The sequence below is a fragment of the Panthera onca genome, chromosome C2 (genome assembly GCF_046562875.1).
Source record: "Panthera onca isolate mPanOnc1 chromosome C2, mPanOnc1 haplotype 2, whole genome shotgun sequence".
NCBI classification, from domain to species: Eukaryota; Metazoa; Chordata; class Mammalia; order Carnivora; family Felidae; genus Panthera; species Panthera onca.
Window position 1 is genome coordinate 10459475 of NC_138347.1, and position 24028 is coordinate 10483502.

The 24028-nt window shown below is 47.7% G+C and overlaps 1 protein-coding gene across 5 annotated transcripts in view; it reads left to right on the plus strand.

Annotated features, from left to right (window-relative positions):
- The window catches only part of RUNX1 (RUNX family transcription factor 1), a 255533-nt gene that overhangs the window by 138190 nt on the left and 93315 nt on the right, over positions 1–24028 (plus strand). For 3 of the 5 annotated variants that reach the window (XM_078452808.2, XM_060640455.3, XM_060640454.3), the window contains exons 3-4: positions 15396–15434; positions 21456–21709. In XM_078452808.2, the coding sequence (XP_078308934.1) occupies positions 15396–15434; positions 21456–21709 (293 nt within the window). The remainder of the gene's footprint in view (positions 1–15395; positions 15435–21455; positions 21710–24028) is intronic. The other 2 variants (XM_078452809.2, XM_060640459.3) reach the window with 1 other exon arrangement.

Genomic DNA, 24028 nt, shown 5'->3' on the forward strand with positions numbered 1-24028 from the left:
GGGTGTGAAACCCTGTTATCTACAGCTTTGGCGCTCAAAGATAGTGGCCCTGAGCGTAAGGCTTTATCTGGCCTCCACAAGAATAGAGATTGCACCTCCCCAGAACCATCCTGTCTGCAAAGCCCAGGAAACACCTTGCAGAGAAGTTGATGCAACATTTGCCATCCCAGCCCTCGGTGACAGTTAAAATAGTGTTACAACATAGCGTTGAGCAACGGCCTCGCCCTATCAGCGAAGTCTATGTTCCAGCCCACTTTTCCCCCTGGAGAAGCAAAGATGACACTTTGGTGACATTTTTTGGTTCCCCCTTGACTTTCAGGTTAGACTATTAAAGAGAGGGAAGAGACATTCTTCCTTCTACCTTTCCAACAGAGTATAGAAATCCTTTCCCGATTGGGGCGCCAGGGTGGCTCAGTGGGTTAAGCGTCTGACTTTGGCTCAGGTCATGATCTCACGGTCTGTGAGTTCGAGCCCCCCTGCCCTGATAGGCTCTATGCTGACAGCTTGGAGCCTGGAGCCTGCTTCGGATTCTGTCTCCCTCTCTCTCTGCCTCTCCCCCACTTGTGCTCTCTCTCTCTCTCTCTCTCAAAAATAAATAAACATTACACAAAAAAATTAAAAAGCCTTTCCCAATCGACGTCTCCGGCAGAAGATCAGTAGTATTTACTGCTTACATTTTACTGCATTATTCTTGAGACTTTCAAAGGATTCCCCGTATCTCTTCGTGGAAGATTTATTACTGTGTCCCCACAACGTCTTCAGGGCTGAAGTTTAATTTATGTGATTGCAATCAGGAAACCACTTTGAAAAGGAAGAAATCAATTTAACTTTTCGTGAGTTGTAAATTTTCTGTAAATAAAATTTCACAAGACCCTCCTTTTTTTTTTTTTTCTTTTAAATCAAGAAGTAACAACATGGCTGTTGAAATGGCAGCAAGTTTTGGGGAAAGATTCTAATTAACAGGTCAGGGGGTCCCAGATCCACCACTATTTCAAGACCTTGGAGAAATCACTCATTTTTCCATTCCATCATGAATGGAGTATACAGGGTGTTTGCTAAGGCTGTTTTCACCTCTTGAAATGATTGGATGCTAGTCTACGAAGGGGTGGCCTTCAAAACATTTTCCCCTGGTTTGTTTTGTAATAATCCTTTTGCCTTTGATGACCGTGCTTGGCTTTGCAAGGTACATCAGCTGTTATGATTTCACTTGGTCTTCTTGAGAACTTTGAAAATGGCAGGACGCCAAGGCCAGTGAGGAAACTGAGGCACGGGAAGGAGCCCTGCTGAGAGTCACAGAGAGTCACACACTGGGTCACCTAACAAAATGAGTACTAAGATAAAAAAAGACATTTCAGGCCAGAGGCTTTCAAATTTTTTTTGAATGGCGAGCAACAGTAAGAAGAAAATTGTATGCACGACTCAGGAAATGGGTCTAGCGGTCAAAAGAGGGGCTTTAGGAAGCAATGCTTTTTCTCACTATTTGCAAAGCTCTCTATTTTCCATTTATTCTCTTCTATTTTTTTTCCCTTTCCTCTCTTTTCTTTTTATTTGTAACAAGAATCATTATTATTATTTTTAGTTCACAACTAATTCGTGGGCCACAATATATGGTTTAGAAGTCACTTTTCAGAAACTTTTTACATGACAGTGACCTGCTTTTTCCCAAATCAGAAAATAAGATGTACTCCCCTGAGTTCTGAACCCACAGATGAGTACCAAGTTGGATTCTCTTGTTGTGGGTTTCTCGCTCTGTAGAAAGTCCCCCAAATCTGTATAATAAGGAGGCACAGTCCTTAGAGTGAAGCCTTCCACCCTAGGCAACTCATGACCCTCCGGGCTCTGAATACACCATCAAGTCCTAATAAATAATGAATACTAATGACAATATGGAGACACCTGTTTGCACTGTACTCCCAATAAAGTCAGAAGGATAACTGGGGCTGCTCCCTAAAAATGGCATATGGCTCTCTAAATAAAGGGCTTTAATGCATTTTATATTTAAACTATAAGGCCATGGGCTCAAACCCAAATTGAGATGGGCTCTGCTCCTTAAGTACATTCTGGAAAAGTCGTTGAAATATTTATCCACCTATCTGGGTTCAGTGTTTCTAAAGCAGCTCATTTCCTTGCACCAGGCATCTCGAGTGGGCCTGTTTGCAAATGCCCTTTGAACTGGGCAAGGGCTGACTGTCAGAAGCAAAGGCTGTCCTTTCGGAAAGTCATTGTCTATGAAACTTCTTACATGAGAAGTACGAAGAACCACGTTGTTTCCACAACACAGCACACAATTCAAAGACTGATTTCCTACGCACCTGGTCAAATTCTTACTTTCTGTACTCCATCGCTAAGAGGCCACACTGCTTAACCCTTTAAGCCTAAGAGGATAATAGTCCCAAACGTAATAGGATTATTAAGAGGATTAAATGTGACCATGTCGGGGAAGCCCTTACCACAAGGCCTATAACTCAGAAGTGGCTCACGCGTTGTTAGAGACTTTTATTATTTGCCCACTAACATTTGCCATAAATATATATATATATATATATATATATATATATATATATATAATAACCGTATTGGCGTCACTAAGGCTTTCACTTTTGATGAGTCAATTCCATGGCTGTCTCTGTTCACATAGACTAGGATCATTTGATGGGTCTCCAGAGGTCAAACCACCTAGCCTCTCGACTTCAGGTCCACGGATCCCCAAACGTGTTAAAACCTAGCATAGCCCAAATCCAACGCGTTCGTGAGCGGCACGCTATCCAGTCGGCTCCCGACATGCTAAATTCTTTCCTTGACCTACTAAGTCAATCGGATCTATGCTTGTATGTTAGTTGCGTCTTTCCAAAAAATAGAAAAGGCTCACATTTATTTTTAAAGATCCGAACTTTTGTCTCAGAGGGGAACTTGGCTTTTTTCAGGAATGCTAACTTATAACGCGAGTCACACGTGTCTTTCTTCCTTCTGTTCAAAGCAACACACACAGACTTCCAGCTGACAGATTCTTGTTCACAGGTAGCTGCTGAGGAGTTATTTGGGGTATATGTACTTTGGAATTCAACGTGCCAAAATCTTAAAGACCAATGAGAAGAGATTTTTTAATAGAAGTTTTTTGTTTTTTTTTAACTGGAGGGTCAGGGGTGGGATCGCAGACCCACTCGATAAGCTTCAGGTGATCTAGCAGTTTCTAGATACTCAATCCACTTTTCCTTTTTAGTTCCAGATACTTCGAGCTTAGTAAAAGCCAAGAGAACATTCCACGTGTGTGGTAGTCATTCTCCACCATGCATTTGCTGCTTTAGTATAACGTCCTAGGTTGTATCTGCCTTTGTCTCTAATTTTACTCATTTTACTTGTAAGAATTCCAGAACTTTTATTTTTTAAATTTTTTTAAACATTTATTTATTTTTGAGAGACAGAAACAGCATGAGTGGGAGAGAGGCAGAGAGAGAGGGAGACACAGAATCCAAAGCAGGCTCCAGGCTCCGAGCTGTCAGCCCAGAGCCCGACGCGGGGCTCAAACTCACGAACCGTGAGATCATGACCTAAGCTGAAGTCGGACACTTAACCAACTGTACCACCCGGGCGCCCCAAGAATTCCAGAACACTTTTAAATATAAAGATGACTAGTGACAGAATAACATTCTCATTAAGGAAATTTTTTCTTCCGCTGCTTTACCTTTAAGGCAGTGTCATGTTCTCGTTAAAGAAATGCCTTTCGGGGAGAGTATGATTAATCAAACCTTCCTTTATTGTGATCAGAAGAAAAAGAAAAAGGAAGAAAGAAGGAAACATACACAAAAGTGAAAACTAAGTTGCCATGTAACTTTATTTCCTTCTCATTCCTAGCATTCAAGGGGTTAACCAGAGGTCTTAATAAATTTCCAGTCTAATTGGGAAGGGGGGAGGATGTGGAAATCATTTCAGGAAAGAGATGAAAATTGCCAGCCTCCACGTGCCTGAGGCAAAAAGACGAGAAATGAAATCTCTCGTGGGCTTGGTTAGTGAGGGGGAAGAAATCTACATCTCGCACTTCAGGTTCATGTTAAATAATGATCTCCAGAACGGTGGGACTCGGGAAAAGGGGTCTGCCCGTGTCTCTTAGACGGGGCCCACCAGGCAGTTCCTGGACAGTATCTGTCCTTCATTCAGCTCACTCCAGACCCGGCTCCAGACTCTGACCACTCAACGTGGTTTGCGTAGACAAACAGCGGAGTCCCTACTGACATGTTTGGGAAAAGCTTCTTTCCTCCCGATAGAAGTGCGTTTCATTATATAGTGTGTCCACTGAAAGCGTTCTGGGCTAAACAGTTTCTACTTTAGAAGTGGTAAGGAAATCCACTAGATCCGGCATAGGTTTCTCTCACCACGAAGATGCCCCCTGAATGGAGACCTTGACACGTACAGAACATCTTCTAATTAAATGCTTCTTAAAAATTCTTTAGGCCCACATTTATAGAAATACTTTCTGCATGCCCTTTTTCAAAACTTACCCTAGAATGCTGTATTAACCAATAATGCTTTCGAAATTGTCCTCCGGGAGGAATGGCTTCATATGCATTTGAATGAAGGGACCTAGAGAAGCAAGAAAAAAATGGAGGTGCTTTATGGTCACTAAAGAGCGGTGCATTCATTGGTCAGTTTAACTGGAAATAAACTTGACTTCATTTGGGGACTCATTTGCCTTCACGGCGGAGTAATCCTCTGTTCCTTTGTTATTACCATTTTTAAAGAACTACCTTCTCTGCAAAAATGTGTGCTAAAAAGCCTTAGAGTGTTGTTTGTATGCTTAATCATTTTTAACAATTTTTGGATGATCTCTTTATATTGCTTTCGTTGTACATACAAGTATAAATTGGAAACTAGCTAACAGACGTTTATGTTTCAGATATTTTTGTTTAATTTTGTTAAAAATTATTTTTGCCCTTCCTTCCTACCTTTCAAGAACAGATGACCTGTACAGAATTAGTACCATTTATTCATTGCAAAAAAAAAAAAAAAAAGTAGAAAAATGTGCTTTTTTGAAACATAGATTTATGATGACATTTTTCTAAGCAAGCACAAAGCAGTCACATCAAAAAGTTTAAATCTTACCTAACTAACACTTTTTGGTTAAGAAATAAACAATGATGTTTCATAGGAAGTCTCCACAAAAGCTTTTAATATTCCCTTTCATCATGTGTATGGTATACTCTTCATAAAAATGTGATTATTACTAGAACATAATCGTATAATCTTAATGTAATCTGAAAATATGTAACTATTACAATGCAGATCTTAGGATTTGTATAAAACAGAAAATGTAATTATGTAATTAGAGAATAGAATAATCACTTCTATGGCTGCTTTTTTTTAGCTATTTTTTATTTCATGCTACTGTGTGGTATTTTAAAGCTTTGGTGGAGTGTGATAATTCCATGACCCCACAACAAAGCAGAGTAATGATAATGTTAGCCCGCTGTTTCATATATAATTCTGTTTTCCAAATCTGCAGATAGCAGGGTTAATATGCGAGGATTTGCCTTCTTATCTGAGTGCCTGGAGCACACTCTAAGACCAACATTTGGCAATTTATTATTTAATTGATCGATGTAGATTTCTCAGCAATTCCTTGCAGAGAACTACACTGCTGACTCTGATTCTTGAGCAGATTCCCATGTCCAGGACAGGTGGCAGATCAGACAATCCAAATTCATCTCAAACTTCTGCGGTCCCTCTCCAATAATTTCTGCTGCGGTCCCTCTCTAATAATTTCTGCTACAATTGTGAGCCAATTTCTCTGCAGTCTCTGTGGAACCACAGATAAGAAAACACTGCGAAGTTGATTCTGGGTTCCCCTTTTTCTTTCTTTTCCCCTCCCCACTCAAAACCCGAGTTCACTCCAGCCATGTGCTGACCTAGGTCAGCACCAGATCAGGTCAATTTCTCACAATTCCAGGTGGCATTTATATGTAAGTGTTGATGGTGCTGAAAAGCCCCCTTGTCCACGTCTCTCATTTTGTAGGAGAGAAAACTGAAGCTGGGTCCATGTAAGTGTCTAAGTGGCTAGTAGCAGGAGGAGGCTGAAGCCCCCTTCCTTCTCGGTGTGCCTCTACCAGTGAGAGATGAGTTGGGTCCTCCTGCATCAACCATATGGGGGGGGGGGGGGGAGGAGTTGTTGGTTGCACGAACAACCCGGTCATTCATTCAATCATGCCATCAACAACGTCAAAACTTCTGCTGTTGGGAGGGAGTGAACAGTTACCCAGCCATCATCCTTGCCCGCCCCTTTACCCACCATGGTCCACATTTAACATCATGTGGGCCCGCCCACTGCTCTCTACCAGCTCAAAAGGGGTCATTTTATCAAACTGACCTACAGTTCACCCCCAACCCTGTTTCCTATGTCTAACAGTTCAAGAACGGGTTAAATCGACTCATCTACTTATTTTTAGACGTAAATGTTGCACGGGGAGGGGGAAGAAAAACATACCTTCCTATTTCATAATTCCCCAAGTGAGAGAGGAAAGGTAAATTATAAACACAAAGAATAAAATAAACTGTTCCGCTCTGGGAGGAGAGTTCATCGCGAAATGATGTGGGAAACAAGGAAAAAGGCTTCTGTGCGTTCATTCCTACATTCATTCGTTTCTTTTTTTACCCAACTTAGAAAAATTGTGTTTTGTTTCTAGCTCATCATGGCGGGATGGTTTTTGGTGCATGGACTAAAATTTAACCTAAAGTAAAGCAGACGTAGAAGTTATAAGCTGTTTTTATAGACTCCTGTCATCCACCAGAAAAGTTTACTCCTGTAACCGTCCACACTTGGGGGACTCAGAATCATGGGAAAGCACATAAATTCGCTTCCCTGTTCAGTAGATTTTTGAGGTGCTTCTTGATACTTGGGTACTTTCCCATAGCGCTGGGATAAGGGATGTCATTCAAAGAGGAGACCAGCTTCATGCACCCAGAGTGGTTTCTCAGCCTGTCCCAGGAAACCACCTTCTGTCCACGGCTAATGGAGCCAAAGAAACCGTGGAGAAAATCCACATCCTCTCTAGTCTCCACCCATCAGCCTCTTGACCTGTGCACTCACCCCACCAGAGTGAGGGGTGGAAACCAGGTACGTTTGCCCTAAAGAGATACCTGGGACCTTCAGAGATTCCCAGCAGCCTCTGAGGAATCAAAACAGTGAGGTAGGGCCAGTCGTTTCGGTAATAGACCTGGTCCCATATCTTCCCCTTTGTTATTTTTTCTGAGCACTGGGAGAGAGGCGGATCCACTCCCTAACTTGGACCAGGAGCTGCCTCACCGATTTGAACTCTTACTGTATTTTAACCAGAAGATTGTTACCAAATTGACATCTTGAGTGATTTGGGAGGAAAACATGCTATATTTCAAAATAAACCTGTTTGTAAGAATTGCTATTTGAGAATGAGTATCATTTAGCTACTTTACAATTCTATTTTAAATTCACAACCTATTAAAAACAGAACTTCTTAGGGCACCTGGGTGGCTTAGTCGGTTAAGCGTCCAACTCTTGATTTCAGCTCTGGTCATGATCTCACGGTCTTGAAATCGAGCCCTGAAAAATAGAACTTCTTTTTCTAATCCCCATTGCTTACATGAAATTCATAGAAAATGAATCTTGTAAAAGAGGGAAACAAGGGATGCTTTGGTAATATCCTTTCAGAGCTCTTAGGAACCCCAGCGCTGTTGTATAGGCTGAGCCATCAGTGGCTGCTAAACATTACGTGGAAACGAAAACTGCATGAGGTTGGCTTGTGGCTCGTCCGTGGCTGTGAAGACGTGCCTCAAGGCATTGACAGCGGTTGGTAGGCTTTTGCATTTCAGTTGCTGGCTCTGTATGGGTGTGCGTGCTCGCGTGTGCGTGTGTGTGTATCTTTCTGCCTGTTAGTCTATCGGGTGATACTGTAATAAAAATTCTGAACTTTGCTTCAGGAAAGCTCAGAGGGAGAACACGAGTCAGGAAAGATGCGTCACTTAAGGGCCTTCCCTGACGGCAAGGTTAAAAACAGGGCCTGCTAGAGCGCCGGCAGAATAGTAGCAACATTGCTGTGCAGACCGAGTTGTGTCTTGAGCGGTCACTCTGGAGGCGCACTGTCCAAAACAGTAACCACTAGCCACAGGTGACCCTTAAGGACTTGAAAGGTGACTACGGTGAATTGAGACTTGCTATACACACAGGACTTTGAAGGACTGGCTGCAAAAAAAAAAAAAGAATGTAAACTCTATCAATACTTTTTATATTGATGACCTGTTGAAATGAAAATGTCTGAGATACAGTGAGTGAAATAAAATCTATCATCAAAGCACTTTCACCCATTTCTCTTTGCTCGTTTAATGCGGCCACTAGAAAGTTTTAAATCGTGTCTATGGCTCACATTACATTTCCGTTGGGCGGTGTTGTTCCAGAATGAGAAAGAATGCCCACGTAGTTTAAATGAACCTCGTCAGGGTCTAGGAAAGAAATTTTGACGGGGGACAGTATAATGATGTGAACCATCTCGCAGTGTAGTTGAGCTGGCTGGTTCCAGCTGGGCGCTCCCGAGGCAAACTGCTTGGGTAGAAAGTGGGCGAATTACTAAATCTCAGTTTCTGCAGCGGTAAAGTGAAGGGAAGAAATACGAACCGCTTGTTACCAGAGGGTTAAGGGGAAGAGTACGTGTAAAGCACTTGGTGTACGGTGTGCTAGAGGGTGCACTGATAAAAGGTAACTTCTGTTGCCGTAGTGAGCTGCCATCACAAAATCATAGACTGAGTGGCTTCAACAATGGAAATTTACTTCTCACGCTTCTGGGGCTGGAAGTCCAAGATCGGGGTGCCTGTCATGGCCATGTTCTGGTGAGAGCTGTCCCCTGGCTTGCAGATGGCTGACTTCTCACTGTGTGCTCACATGGCAGGGGGAGAGAGAGAAGTAGAGAGAAAGCTCTCTGATCCCTTCTCCGAAGAGCGCTAATCCCGTGATGAAAACCCCGCCCACATGACTTCATTTAAACCTAACTGCCACCCACAGGCTGTGCCTCTTAATAGCATCACACTGGGGGTTAGGGCTTCATCATATGAATTTGGTGGGGCGGTGGGGTGGGCGGGGCACAAACATTCAGTCCATCACAGTAGTTTAAAAAACCCAATCAGAAATAGCTCTGATGTCAATTTGCATTTGGCAATGTTGTTTGAGAAAACCTTTCAGACACTGCAGTCTAGCGTGTGCTGGGCACAGCTCTCTGGATACTGAGCAGGTGCTCTCGCCTTCCCTGAGTGTGGTCCTTGAAAAGGCAGCAGCACTGAGAACTTGTTGGAAATGCAGGATCTCAGGCGCCCCCCAAACCTGTTGAATCAGAATCTGCACTTAACCAGATCCCCAGGGGCTTCAGAAACATATTCAGTTTCTGCAGTACTGTCTAGGGATTCACAAAGGAGGAGGACAGCCTCACCAGCAAGGTGTTCAAAACCTAGAGGCGATGTGTTTACGTGGCGGTGAGGGCGAATCAGGAGACAATAAGACAATTACACAGGTGACATTAAGGGGGCCCAATGAAAGATATCCTTGCTCCCCAGTGATCCAGAACCAACTGTGAGGCAAAGTAGCCAAGCAGACAGGGATTAAGATATCAGCTTTACATAAGAGACTCCTAAATATGGAGAACAAACAGAGGGTTACTGGAGGGGGATGTGCGAGGGGGGATGGGCTAAATGGGGGAGGGGCACGAAGGAATCTACTCCTGAAATCATTGTTGCACTATATGCTAATTTGGATGTAAATTAAAAAAAATAAAATTAAAGGGGCGCCTGGGTGGCTCAGTCGGTTGAGCGTCCGACTTCGGCTCAGGTCACGATCTCGCGGTCTGTGAGTTCGAGCCCCGCGTCGGGCTCTGGGCTGATGGCTCAGAGCCTGGAGCCTGCTTCTGATTCTGTGTCTCCCTCTCTCTCTGCCCCTCCCCCGTTCATGCTCTGTCTCTCTCTGTCTCAAAACTAAATAAAACGTTAAAAAATTTTTAAAAAAAGAAATCATTTAAAAAAATAATAAAATTAAAAATAAATAAATTAAGTAATTAATTAATTTTTAAAAAGGAAAAAAATATCAGCTCTATCACCAAGGACTGTGAGAGAATATAGCTCAGGACATGGCTTCTTGCCATTGAACCCCATAAATAGACACTTACTCATTAGCACACAGGCAGTGTTATCCCAAACAAAGGGGAAGGGAAAAGCACGCTCAGAGTACTAATTTTCTATTGCTGCCACACTACCAAATTACCACACCTACTTATTAGCTCAGAGTTCTGTAGGTCAGAAGTCCAGTTGGGCTCAACCACGTTCCCAGCTTAGGGACTCACGAGGCCAAAAACCAACCAGTGTTGGACCGGCCGACTCTCATCTGGAGGCTTTAGGGGAAAATATTCTTAGAAGCTTCTGCAGGTTGCTGGCAGAATGCGGTTCCTTAAGGACTGCGAGATGGGGTCCTGCTTCCATGCTGGCCTTCAGCCAGGGGTCACCTACAGAGACTGCTCTCCGTTCCTGCACATGGCTCCCTCCATCATCCAGCCGACGACGCAGGCACATCGGATCCCTCTCTCTACCTCTTTTCCGCCCCAGCCTGAGAAAACTCTGCTTTCAAAGATCTCATGTGATTAGATCAGGCCTCCAGAATAATTGCCCTTTTGGTTGACTCGAAGCCAACGGATTGGTCACATCAGTCACATCAGAAAAATTCGCTTTGCCACGTCACATGGCCAGAGCATGACATTTCCTCATATTCGCTGTCCTCCAGATTCGGGTGGGAAGTCTTGAGGGTCCGTTTTAGGGTTCTGCCTCCTGTGCTTGGTTTCTATTCCCAGAGCTACTAACCAAGCAATTCAGTCTTTTATGGTGGAGGATGAATGAGGTTGGGGCAAGAGGCCAAGAGTTTTACAACGAAGAATGTCACTCCACATAGAAACCAGAAGCCAGGGAAGAGTTGGTCCCATTACTTGGCTCTTACGCACCCCACCCTCGATACACTCAAATAGCTATAACATAATGTAAAATATAGTCCAAGGGTCACCCAGAGGACACGGAGACCATGAGGAAGAGTATATTTGGCCCTTGAATGAAAATTTCACCCGAGGCACAGGGATCTGAGACCACTCCAAGATGGGAATGAAGGGTAGTCCTTAATCCTGCAGGAGAGCGCAGAAGAGCTCGCTCTGAAGCTGGGCTGCGTAGGGCATGTGTTCTGTGCCCAGGTCTGCAGAGCAGTGGTATGGGAGATTAATCTGGAAGTACTACATGAAATGAAAGAAGCCCCTTTGTGGGAGACCTTTGCAGGAGATCTGGTGAGAAGTCATGAGAACTTGAACCGGAATGATGGCAATAGGGATAGAAAAAGGAGGGTAAATTACAACGAAGAAACCAAAAAGAGGACTTGGCAGCAGACTGGATGAGGTCAAAGGCAAATCCATGGATCCCACTCTGGAGACCGGAGGGTGAAAAGAGCGAGAAGAGCTGGGTTGGTGCGGGAGCTGATGAGTCTGATCGTCAGTAAAATGCACACGATAGATGTTAATTTTCTCTCATGTCTTCAACACACCCGCGTGCACGCACACATCTCAACTTTGGGCTTTCCCTTTCCCTGCCACCCCCCTTTTCCCCTCCCTCCTCCAACAGGCACCTACCTCCCCCCTCCCTCCATGCACTCACTGCCCCATCCTCTGCTCCACTGAATGTCTTCTAGCAAAAGTTACCACGGATCCTCTAGGGACAAATCCAATGTCATCGTTTCAGTCCTCATCCTCATTGGCCCCTCCTTGACCTTGGCCTTTGAGACTCCTGCCTTTCCTCTCAAAACTCCCATCTTCTTTTGTTTCAAACACCCTATTCTCCTCTTTCTCTACCTGGCTCAGTCCCCTTGGTCGGTCCAGGTCCATCTTTTTCTCATCAACCCCTTAGATGTTGACAATCTCAGATTCTGTCAGCGCTCCCTTCTCTCTCCGGACACTGTCTCGGCAAGATGTGAAACCACCACAGATGTGTGACGACTCTGCACTCGTTACTTGTACCCTAGACCTCTGCCCTCAACTGCTGTTTTCTCCACCAGCACCTACAGCTCTGTTCTGTACATCCAAAGCCAGATCCTCGGGTCGACCTCCAAACCCTTCCTCTTCTGGTCTTCCCTCCCGCTAGTAATGGCACCTGGGCCGGAAGCAGGAGAGACTCCTCTCCTCCCCTCTGCGGCCATCTCTTCCATCTCCATTGTCCCCACCTTAATGCAGATGTTCACAATTCCTTGTCCCACAACTGCAGTAGCTCCCTCCGTTCCTCATCTCTACCCCCTCCTACTCACCCATCCACCTCTGACAGATTTACTTCCCTCAAACAAGTGTTAATCACGATGTTCCCCAGACTTCAAGGCTCTGATAGAACCCAGTGGCCTCAGGTTGAAATGCAAATTTCTGCAGGTTTATAAGCCGCCTACGACCTGTGTTCATGTCTGCCAGCATTGTGTCCTCTGTGAGCGCCCTCATCCCAAACCTACTCTCCAATGACACCAGAAGTGACGTGCGGGTCTGTTTCAGAAATTCACATCTTTCTCATGCTGATCCTTCTGCCAGGAGCGCCTTCTCCCCTGTCCCCTCCCACCTTCCTGAAACCTTCCTCCAGCCCTGCCAACCATCTGGTAAAAATCTACCCAACCTCCAAGAGCCAACCCAAGTACCACCCCCGCCAGGTGGTATGCCCCCTCTTTTTCCTGTGTCTCCTCCCGCCATCTTCCTGGAGCCATGACACTCCATGACACTCAGCAACAGCCATGAGGCTCTGTCGCTCTCCTCTATTTGTCCTTTGTTATCAACCAGCCCAGCACCCTGCCTGGCACATAGAAAGCTTTACAGATACCCTGCAGGGAGGAAATCAAATACTTCATACCTGGGAAAGTCCTCAAAATGCCATTTTGAATGAGTGGAGGCCGGAGGGCTAGAAAGCCATTTAACATTTATTAAGAATTGAAAAGCTAAAGGGACCTTGACCTGCTCCTCAAAGTCTACAGATGGCCAGAAATAATCTCGGGCTGTGACTCCTAAGTATTCGAGATTTGCAATGTAAAGAATTTCGGGGATAGTTTCTAATGGAGACAATGAGACAGGAGAGGGTAAATTGAAAGATGAGCTCAGAGTTTAGCTTTTCAGAGCTCTCCAAAAGATACCCATAAAAATACGTAGTTGTGATCAAAAAGAAACATAGCCCAGACCCATAGGTGGACATGCGTCTGTGTCGTGTCGTGTGTGTGTGTGTGTGTGTGTGTGTGTGTGTGTACATAGAGTGGAGTGACTTTGTCAGGTTTCCTAAACTCTCCAAGTGTGAGGGTCCCCGTCTGTAAAATGGGGTTGGTAATGGCATCCTGGCGAGGATTAAATGAAGCAAGGAATATACAAGCATTTTGGTCATTACCTGGCACTTAGTAGTTTCAAGGAGAGGGAGGGAGAGAGAGAGAGAGAGAGAGAGAGGGACGGAGAGAGAGAGCTGGTGGATAAGTTGGCCAAATTGAGCTCTTGCTGCCACGAACCCCCAAGACCTATCCTCTCTTGCGGTTTAGGTTCTAGCACATTTCACAACCCTCTGGGCAAATGACTGCCAACCTCCACAGGGGCTACCTCCCCTGCAGACGACCCACCCTCTCTGGGCTTAAGGCTAAATGGCATGAGCACTGTGTCCTCAAGGCTACTGACACAGGACAAACTAAGGACGGTTCCCAACAGATGACATGCACACTTTCCAAAATTCACTCACTCTTGCCTTTGTTTTTAGGTTAAAAAAAGATCTTGGGTTTTCTCCCAGAATCCCGGAAATATTAGCTGTGTAACTGGAACACTTGTTTTTCTATTTTGCTTCTTCTATTCCCCAGCCTCTGACCTGGGGGAGCTTCTCAGGGTCTCAGGAGAGAATTTCCAGGGTGGTAGGGTTTGCTGGGTCTCTTCCGTATAAATCCAGCTGTCTGGTCAGTATTACTGTTGTGGATGCCCCCTCCCCCATGCCTATTAAAAGTAAACTTACAAACTTCAGGGTACATTTGATATTTCTTAATTTATCATTCATAAGCGCAAATGATTTTTTCCCTGCTCTATTTATAAAAAAAAAAAACTCTTTACAGAGTCATTTTATATACATGCAAACCACAATCTCTCAGTGATTTGTTTTTTGAGGATGCTCCCTGGAAACTATACCTATTCAATTGCTTTAATCTTTCATTACATATAATCAGTCATATACATAAGACTAAGGAGCTGTAAATCTCGTTCTCCTGCCTATTTAAACAGCGTCTGGAAATCTGAAATAATTACCTCCTTTCTTACTTTTAAAGTGTTTTTAAGATATATTACATTAATATTGTGGAGTAAGGTTGAAAGTCGGTCTGTGACATTGCAAATGCTCAAATACGAAGGCTCTGAAAAATGGTGTCTCCTCCGTGTTAAGCATTCAGTGCCGAGCATTTTCAATATACAAGGCTGTTCCAGCAATGTCAAAAGCAGAACATTACTGTAGATGTTCAAAGAAAAGAAGCTTCAGATGACTTTGCTTAATGGGTTTACCTATAACTGGACACACAGCAGCAATGTAGTGACACATATTTGGATGTGATCGTATGACAGATATTTTCAATAAAAATTGCTATCATCTGTTATGTCAAGAATGAGAGGTTTCAGGATAAATAATCTGCAAGATAAATCAGGATAAATTAGTAAAGGGAAGGAGAGTAGAGCAAGCAAGGAGGAAATATTTCCAACCTGTCCCATTGGAAGTAAATTATGATCATGTTTATCAGTTTGTTTCTTTCAGAGGAGGTATTCAAAATTGTTTATCTTCATTGCTTTAAAGAAAAGTCGTATTTTTACCTCTTGCATTTCACCTCTGCTGTAATACCAATTTGCAAGTGTTTTGGTATGAAGTAAGGGTTTGGTCTTGATTTCACCTTGAATTCTGATTCACGTCTACTTCCTCCAAATGTATTTCTAATGTTCATAAATAAATCACATTGGCCTCACATACCGAGGTTTAAAAAGGTGATTCTGTGAGAGAGAAAGATTCACTACTAGCTATCAATGGAAAACATTGGTTGAAGTCACATGAAATTATGTGCATATGTAACAGTTCATTTTTTACTTGCTGGTTTACTGTTTCAAGCTACTTTTGTGCCCAAATTGGACAATATGCTATAAAATTCCCCAGTGCTAAAAAGAGTGAGGGGCAATCAGCGAACAACAACAACAAAAAAAAAGAGGGGGGGGTGGAAATTTAGTTTTAATGCTTGTAATTATTGCAATTAGAATGAAATGTATCAACTCTCAGTGAATTTAGTGTTTGCTGTCAGTACATTTACCCAATTGTTTTTATTTTCCCACTTTCTGTTCTTTCAGAATGTGTACACGGAATGAACCCATCTAGAGATGTTCACGGTATGTTGGATTCCAAATTCTATTTTTTTATAAAATATGCACATTCATATGATTTTTTTATCTATGCATCTCTACAACGTATGACATAAATTAGCCAAATAATTAAGGCTTTTTTTTTTTTTTGCTGATTCACAAATACTTAAAAGCTGCTCTTCATATTGTAAATATCAAACCCTATAAAACATTCCAATGAAACTATAATGACACCCTCGGTTCTACAGCGTAGTTTACCACAGGTGCATTCTGCTTTTATTAAACGACTCTGCATGACTCTGAAAAAAAAAAAAATAGAGCTTGTTATAACCTAGTTTATTGCCTTTGTTACAGCAGTGGCAATGCAAAATTTTTACGAGGGTAAAATGTTTACTAAGCATCCTAAATTACAAAAAAAAATTAACTTAAAAACTTTCTGCTTGCTACCTGTGAGCTGCACAATGATGCTGCTGGAGTGAACAGATCACACATCAACCATGCATCCTATGGAAACATTCCTATGAGGGAAGGATATAGCGGCAGAAGGAAAGACTCCTGTCCCCAAAGGAATTGGATTTCAAAAGTATAATAATCTCAGAGCCACTCCAGAAGGGGGGAAATGTTTAATCAAATTGTAATGTCGAAAACTGGATTGTGTGTATGGCAGGTTATTCACCTGCACGGATATTAACATGTTACTCTTCATAAAAATGTTCTCCATCCCTATGACATTATACCAACCGCACCAGTTTGCTCCAGAACCACTAGCAAAATACGTGCCCTGGTTTTAATTCACTGAAGTGGTCACTGAAATAGAAAGGTTTTTTTCTAGAAATACACTTTTAGAAATGTAATTTTAAAAAGATGTTACCCACAGAGGGGAATGTTGATTGAAGAGAATGGTTGAGCCTCTAACCCTACCTACAGGCATATTTTATTTTTGAGAGGGTTTTAAAACAGCAAAAATGTAAGATATTTAGATATTTTCTGAGACCACTTACAGTTATACACTGGCCTAACGCTGAAGAAAAACGTCAATGAGCCATTGTTTTTTCCCCAATGAAATTGTTATTTTTATTCCAACTAACCAAATACTACTTTTAAAAATCCCTCTGAAAACGTACACTTCATTCCTGTTAGGGACATTATTGGAATTTCCCCCACGCAGCAAATTTGGAAAAATCTGTCCTACAGCATCCACCCAACACGTCGCTTCGTTGTATTTTTTATTTTGTATTATGACAAGAGTTAAATTTTAGTATTGTTCCAGGAGTGAATGCGGTAATGTCTCCTTTCCTTTCTTAGAGAGGCAGGGGAAGGGAAATTCTATACTGCCGCTAAAATGAGCGCTTTGGGTGGGAAGGAATTCTTCATTTCGCGTGCGGTGTTAATGAACTTTATAAGCTCTGTAAAAAGTCCTTCAGACTAAGGGATTCGAGGGACACCTTAGCTGAGCCTCATGCTGCCTGCTTTAGTTCCTCGATAAGGAAGGTGCAGTGCAGGGTTTTATTTCTCGTTTTCAAGTGTGCACCGCACAGCGCATTTATAGCCAGCGCGGGTCCCGGGAACCCGAAATGCCCGGCGGCCGGATTTAAAATAAATCAGCAAAAGCTTTTCTCGCTTTTATCATCCTCGTCGACGTTCAAGTTCGAGACGCACTGGTTGAAACTCTTAGCCGAGCAGCGCCCAAGGTGCTGCCGTTGAAGGGCTCACCTTGGCGCATCTATCCCAGTACCTCTTTTCTAAGGAAGGGAACTTGACCCCGCCGGAGAGGCTGCCGCGGAGAGTCAGACCCGCAGCCCCCTCGCAGGGTTTAGGGTTTCAAACCGCCGGAGCCCCAGAGAAGCGTTCTTCTCTGACCTTTCCGCGCGGCGAAATTACCCCAATCCGCTACATCCCCCGAGTCAGAGCCCATTTTCGCCTCTGCCGCACTCCTGAGCCTCCCGCCCTGCGTCCGCGGGGGTCCCTAAGGATGCACTTGGCGGCTGTTCCCGGGAGCGCTCGGTGGGCACTTAGAGCGTTGTATTTGAGCGGCGGCAAAGGGGTTTCACTCGCCCCAACTCGCCTCTAGAGCCGGCGGCGGCGGAGCCGGGGCCGGCGGGGGGGGGGGGGGGGGGGCGGCAGACGGGGAGGCTTGGCAACCGCGCAATGTTTGGAACCGCCGGGCCAAGGTGGAGAGAGGACTTTTGGGGGTCTTTATGCCTGAAATGGGGCCTCTTCAAAATCATTTAGGGAAAACACAAAGGAGTTTGCTGACCCATTAAAACAAACTGCAGGTAGTTTGCTGGGAGTTCCCGGGCGTCCCGGGAGAGGAGCGAGGGGACGGCCCACCTGGGGAGAGGCTCGGAAAGGCAGGCGGGAGCCGGAGCCGCTGGCCGGGCGACGGCGCCCGGGGACGCCAGGAGCACCGGGATGGCGGGAAGGCCGACCGCGGTGTGCGCGCAAACGGGTTTCGGGAAGAGACCCTGATGCGGGCCTGTCGGGACAGCCGGGACCCCCACGACTCCCACCAGAGGGTTCCTGCACCGCCAGCTCGGCTGCCGGGATAGTAGGGGCGCAACGCGGCCGCTGGGGCTGGCTCCGGCGGCCGTTTCCAGTCGTTTCTCCCCAAACTGGAGTTCTGACGAGAGCGACCCAAAGGCCCAGAGGAGGGCCGGCGGAGTCCCGCGCCCTCGGGGGCGTTCCCGACGCCCCGGGCGGCAGAGAGGACGGCTGCTGCCCCCTGGCGTCCGCCCCGGGCCCGCGGCCCTCAGCGCCTCCCGCGGGGCCGGCCCCCGCCTCCTCGCCGCTCGGCGCAGCCCGTGCGGCCTCTCGGGTCCTGGGGCGAGGGAAGCCGCCTGGGCCCCCGGGAAGGGCCTCCGCGGCGGGCCCGCCCTGGCCGACGCCTCCGTTAGGCCCCAGCGGCAGAGCCCGAGGAGAGTCCCGCGCGGCGGCGGCGGTCCCCGGCACTGTAGCCGCGCGCCCGCAGCGGGGAAGGAGGCGGCTGGAGGGAGGGAGGGGCCCCGCGGTGGGGGGGGGGGGGGCGAGGGGGAGAGCGGGTGAGGGACCCCAGCTCCCGGGAGTCGAAGTTGAGGGCTCCGTGTTGGGGGCGGGGTGGGCGCCCTCCCCCGCGGCGGGGGGTGAGTGCCGCGGGGTGCCAGGGAGCCCCGTGGCTGCGGGGCGGGGGAGGGGAGGGACGGGCCTCGGGCGCCGGGGTGGGGCGGGGCCCCCTCTAAGCTCCGCGAAAATGCCCGCGGCGCCGCGGGGACGGGCGCAAGGGAAGTTCCCGCCGGCGCGCAAAGCCGGGGTGGGTTCGGCACCCCAGGCCGCTCCGGCTCGCGGGGGCGGGGAAAGGAGCCAGCGCCGTTTCCGGGGAGCCGGAGGTGGGTGCGGGGCTAGGGCGACCTAGGCCCAGCGGTGGGCTTTCGTGCCGCCTGCGGGGGAGCCGACGCTCCGAGGACGGGGTGCCAGCCCAGCGGATGCCTTCAACTTTCTTTCCCGTCGCTTGTTCTTTGGGGTCTTTTCTGATCGGGACACTCCTTTGCTGGCCGCACCGCGCACTCAGACTGAGGCGCGCTGCGTAATTAAGCCGCAGCCCGGACGCGGTGAAAAACACCAATTAGAGAAAGCAAACCAAGAGAGAAAACTAAAAACACAAAACCATGTTGGGGAGACCGAGAATCGTCTGGCCTCGTTAAATGAATCAGCGTCACTTCGCTGCAGCTGCCCACCCGACCATGGGGCCCCGCGGAGCCGCTCTTCGGCCGGGCCCTCGGCCCTCCGGCCCCCCTCGCGGCCGAATCCCACCCACGCCGGGGAAGCAGAGGCTTGGCCCTGGGTGGCCGCTCAGGGCCCGGGGCCGCCCCGGGGCTCCGGTACCGATCCCGGGAGCCTCGCGGCGGCCGCTTCATCTCCAAGGCGCGGGGGGCGCCTCCCTCCAGCTGGTCTCCGTGCCCGGGCCGTTCCGGGCGCGGCGCGCGGCCCGAGCCCTCCCAGGGCCGGCCGGCCTCCTCTTTCTCCACCTCCCTGGTCTCCGGACCGCGGCCGCCTGTGGCGCCGCTGCGCACTGCCGCCCCGGGCCGGTGGCAGCGCGACGCTGCACGGGCGCAGAGACGCAGGGCCGCGGTCCGCACCAGGGCGGGGCCTCGGGCGTATGTGTGAGTGTGTGCGTGTGTGTGCGTGGATGCGAGCGCGCGGGGTGCGCGGGGAGGCCGCGGCAGCCTGGGACTCTCCACCCAGGCTGCGTACAGTAGCGCGCGGCAGCGGCGGGGGCGCGCGGGCCAATTCCAGGAGCCCGCGGCCGCGAGCCGCGCCCTGGCTGATACCGGAAAGGCCTGTGATTGGCCGGCGGCCGCCCCTATGCAAACGAGCTGAGGGAATGGAATTCCTCGGGCCGGGCTTACAGTAAAAGCACGTTCATTTCCAGGCACTCTCATTCATAGAGCCAGCGGGCGCTAGGCGGGACGGGCGCCCCGCGGCCGGACCCAGCCAGGGCACCACGCTGCCCGGCCCTGCGCCGGCAGGCACCTCTTCCCGGGCCTCCTGGGGACGCCAGAAGAAAGTCAACCTTTGCTGCTTCTCCTTGACCTGCGTTGGAGCTACGATTTTTTTTTTTTTTCTTTCTCTCTTACTTTTGAATGAACTGGTTTCTTGGCTGGATGTTTCAACTTCTTTCCTGCCTGTGAACTTTTCCCCGGTTGTTTCCTTTGACAACTGCAGGAGAAAGTGTGCTGGGCTTCGAGGCGAGCCGTGAAGTTGCATGTGCGTGGGAGTGTGCGTGGGAGTGTGACTGCGTGTGTAATTCGAACCACCGCGTCTGTTTCGATCTGCGCTGCGGAGCCTCCTCTCAAGGCCCGCTCCACCTGCTGCGGTTACGCGGTGATCGTAGGTATAGGCGCGTCCGGGCATTTAACCAGCCGGCGCTGAGGCGACGTTGGAGGAAGATCGTCTCGCTACTGCCCAAGTCGGGCTGACTCACCGAGTCGATGTAGACAGTGGCTGGCTTCGGGAAGAGTGCGTGTCTGCGTGCGTGTGACCCGGCTGCTGCTCAACTCCCACCAACCACAGGATCAGCCACAAACTTAACCAACATCCCCAAACCCGAGTTCTCAGATGTGGAGAGCTGTACCCTGACTGTCATCGACTTGGAACTTTTTTTTTCTTTTTTTTTTTTTTAAGACTAGCTCTTTTTTGAAAAGCTGAATTCTCTGAACTGAGCATTTTGCCAGAAATTATTAAGAGAACATGACAAGTATTTCCAGCCCAGCCCTTCTTCAACTACTGAAGCTTATTTTCAAGGCTACTTAAAAAAAAAAAAAATCAGCAGCGAACATTAATGGATTTCTGTTGTGTTTAAATTCTCTACAGATTGAATTGTAAATATTTTATGAAGTAGACCATATGTATATATTTATATATACGTGCACATACATTAGTAGCATGACCTTTGGAAGTCGCAGCTCTTGCTTTTGAGGACCGAAGCCAGTTTTGCATGTGAGAGTGGCTCTGTATATGGAAGACACTCGTATATTTTGTGTCGTATTAGGACTTTAGACAAAACTCACCCGCAAAAGCAAACAAGTAAAAAAAAAAAAAAAAAACTGACAGGCGATTACCTACTGGAACTTCCAAATTATGTATTTGCTGGTCTTTTCGCTCTCCGTATAAATGTTTTAGAAAGCGTATGGGAATTTTGCCTCCGGGAACTTTCTTTAACAGCCAAAGACTGAAGTTAAACTCTCAAAGCAAGACTCAGAAGATAGTCTCCCTTGGCATTTGACTCTGGATTCTAGTCGCCCAATTTTTAAAGCACTAACCGGTCGGTTGCTAGGAGCCCTGCCGGGTCTGAGGCTGGCCGGCATAATAGAACTTTCCCCCTCCTGGACTGTTAGTAACTTGGTCTCCCGCCTCCCCCAGTCCCCCTCCCCCCCGCAGCAATAAAGGCCCCTGAACTTGTATGTTGGTCTCCCTGGAGCTGCTCGCCGAAGATCCGCGCCCCTGTCGCCGTCTGGTAGGAGCTGTTTGCAGGGTCCTAACTCAATCGGCTTGTTGTGATGCGTATCCCCGTAGATGCCAGCACGAGCCGCCGCTTCACGCCGCCTTCCACCGCGCTGAGCCCGGGCAAGATGAGCGAGGCGCTGCCGCTGGGCGCCCCGGACGCCGGCGCCGCCCTGGCCGGCAAGCTGAGGAGCGGCGACCGCAGCATGGTGGAGGTGCTGGCCGACCACCCCGGCGAGCTGGTGCGCACCGACAGCCCCAACTTCCTCTGCTCCGTGTTGCCCACGCACTGGCGCTGCAACAAGACCCTGCCCATCGCTTTCAAGGTACTCGGCCCGGGCCGCGAGCGGGTGGCGGGGGGACAGGCGGAGGCCGGCCGAGGCCGGGGGCGATCCCGGAGGGCAGCGGCCAGGCGGGCGGGGCCGGGTTCTAGAAAGGGGCCGGCGCTGCCCCCCGCGGCCCCTGGTCCATCCTCCTGCTCTCGGGACACCGGGGATGCTGGGTTGCCCTGGCGATCCTCGGTGTGTGTGTGTGTGTGTGTGTGTGTGTGCTGGGGGACCCGCAGGGGCCGCCTCCAGGGTGGACTGAAAAAGATCTGGATGCCCCCCCAAGGACGTCCACTGAGGGCCGGTCGGGACCTCCCTGACAGAGGTCCTTAGCTTTGCTACAAAGTAGAAAAGCAGAAAAAGTTATAACCCAGCCCTGGCCAGCCCGTCTGCTCCCATGCTTCTCCCCCACCCCCAGCGCTGGCTTGACACCCAAGCCATTCTGCCTCGCTCCGATGGAGGCATCAGGAAGTAAAGATACTTTTATACTTTAGGGTCAGTGAAAATAAACTGACAAGGAAAACTGTCAGGGCTTCCTACCCCCACTCGCTCTTCAACAGTCCCATCGAAATTAGCATGTCCAAAGTCCGCGGAGGGCGTAGTTAAGTTTGCAAAAGTTTTCTGAAGACTTTTTGCAGCTTCTAGTCTGCGCCTGCCACAAGCCGCAAGTAGCGAATCCTGTTTCTTTTCCTGGAACCCTCCTGAACCTTATCTCCCGCTCACCTAGATTAAGCCCGGGGCCTCGAAAGGTGGCAAGGCTGTCTTCTCTGCGAGCCAGCCGGGGTCTAATCCGCTCGCATTTCTGTCTGGGGAGGGGGTGGCGTGGACCCCGCAAATTCTGCTGAACAGCCCGAGAGGTCTTCGTTCACTTCCACCCCTGATCTCGCCCTAGCTTTGAGCGGCCTTTTAAAAACCTTGCCCTTGAACGGGGATATTATCAACAACACCCGGCATTTTTAAACGCCACTGCCCCCCCCCCCCCCCCCCCCCCCCCCCCCCCGCCCCAGCCCTGACCGCAAACAGTGGAAATTTAATTTTGGCGGTGGGGATTCTATTCTTCTGTCTTGGGTGGGTTTAAGAAGGGGCAACCAACATTTTAGTACAATCCGTAGTCATTTCCTGTTCATTTTGAGGACTAAGAAAGGCAGGTGGGGGGTGGGGAGGGAGCTGTAAAGATCAGATTGTACCCTTTCAGGGAGATTAATTTAATATAAGCTTTTTAAGAGTTCCAGGCCTCTACTGGATCTTGATCTAGTTACAATGGATAGTGTTCAGTTTTTTATACGGTACTGTCGGAGTTCTTTATTTTGAAGCTTTATACACCTTCTAAACTTAACATTATGATTTCTAAGACCAAACAAAATGTGTAATTGGCTCTGTCTATAGAATTGCCTCCGTTTTCTGAGAGCAGAAGTTTTGGAGGGGGAGGGAGTGAGGATGAGGTGGAAAAACCACTGGACTCTTTCCTTGCTGTCCTGCATCTCTGTAGATTTGGGCTGGGAGTCCATTTCAATTTTCAATCATTCTAATCTCTTTACAGAAACAAGCTCCTTTCGCCACAGAACAGGACTGAGTCCCTTCTGTGACTGGGGACTTGACAGGGCTCGGCCCCGGGGCCACTTTTCAGATAAGAGCTGAGGGAGGAGACAGGCTGATAATCAGCCAAAGGGTCATTTAAACCCAATACCCCTGACCTACCAAGGGAGTGGGTTGTAAGAGCCCTGTGTCTTCCTTTGAGGTGAAATCAGAATCTCTTCTGGATGTCCCCTCCTCCGCCAGGGAACCAACGCCCAAATATATCAAAACACTAAGCGATTAATAATCTTCAAGAGGTGAAGTGTTATAGTTTCTCAAGCTACTCTAAATATGTATATATATACATATATATGTATATATATATAATATAGGAGATATATATATATATATGTATATATATATATATGATATATAGGATATATATATATTTTTTTCTTCTAAAAGCCTGAAAAGAAAATCTTAGAACTTGCTTTGATGAGCCACCCGGGAATTCTTTTTCGCAGAAATCTTAGTAACCAAAGAGATTTCTTTTTCAAAATGACTTTTGACGATTCACTTTTTTTTTTTTTTCAATCTCATTTGTTTTACTGAGTGATCGTTGGTAGACTCCTAAATGACCCATGTAGAGTTCTCTTGAAAAAAGTTCAAGTGGGTCTTGAGGACAGATAGGGGAAAGGGAAGGACGTTGCAGAAATGTAGCCACTTGAGTAGTATCTGTCACCACTGCGTCCCCATCAAGAGAGGCCTCTTCCTGGAGGAAGCCTGCTCCCTGCACAACCCAAG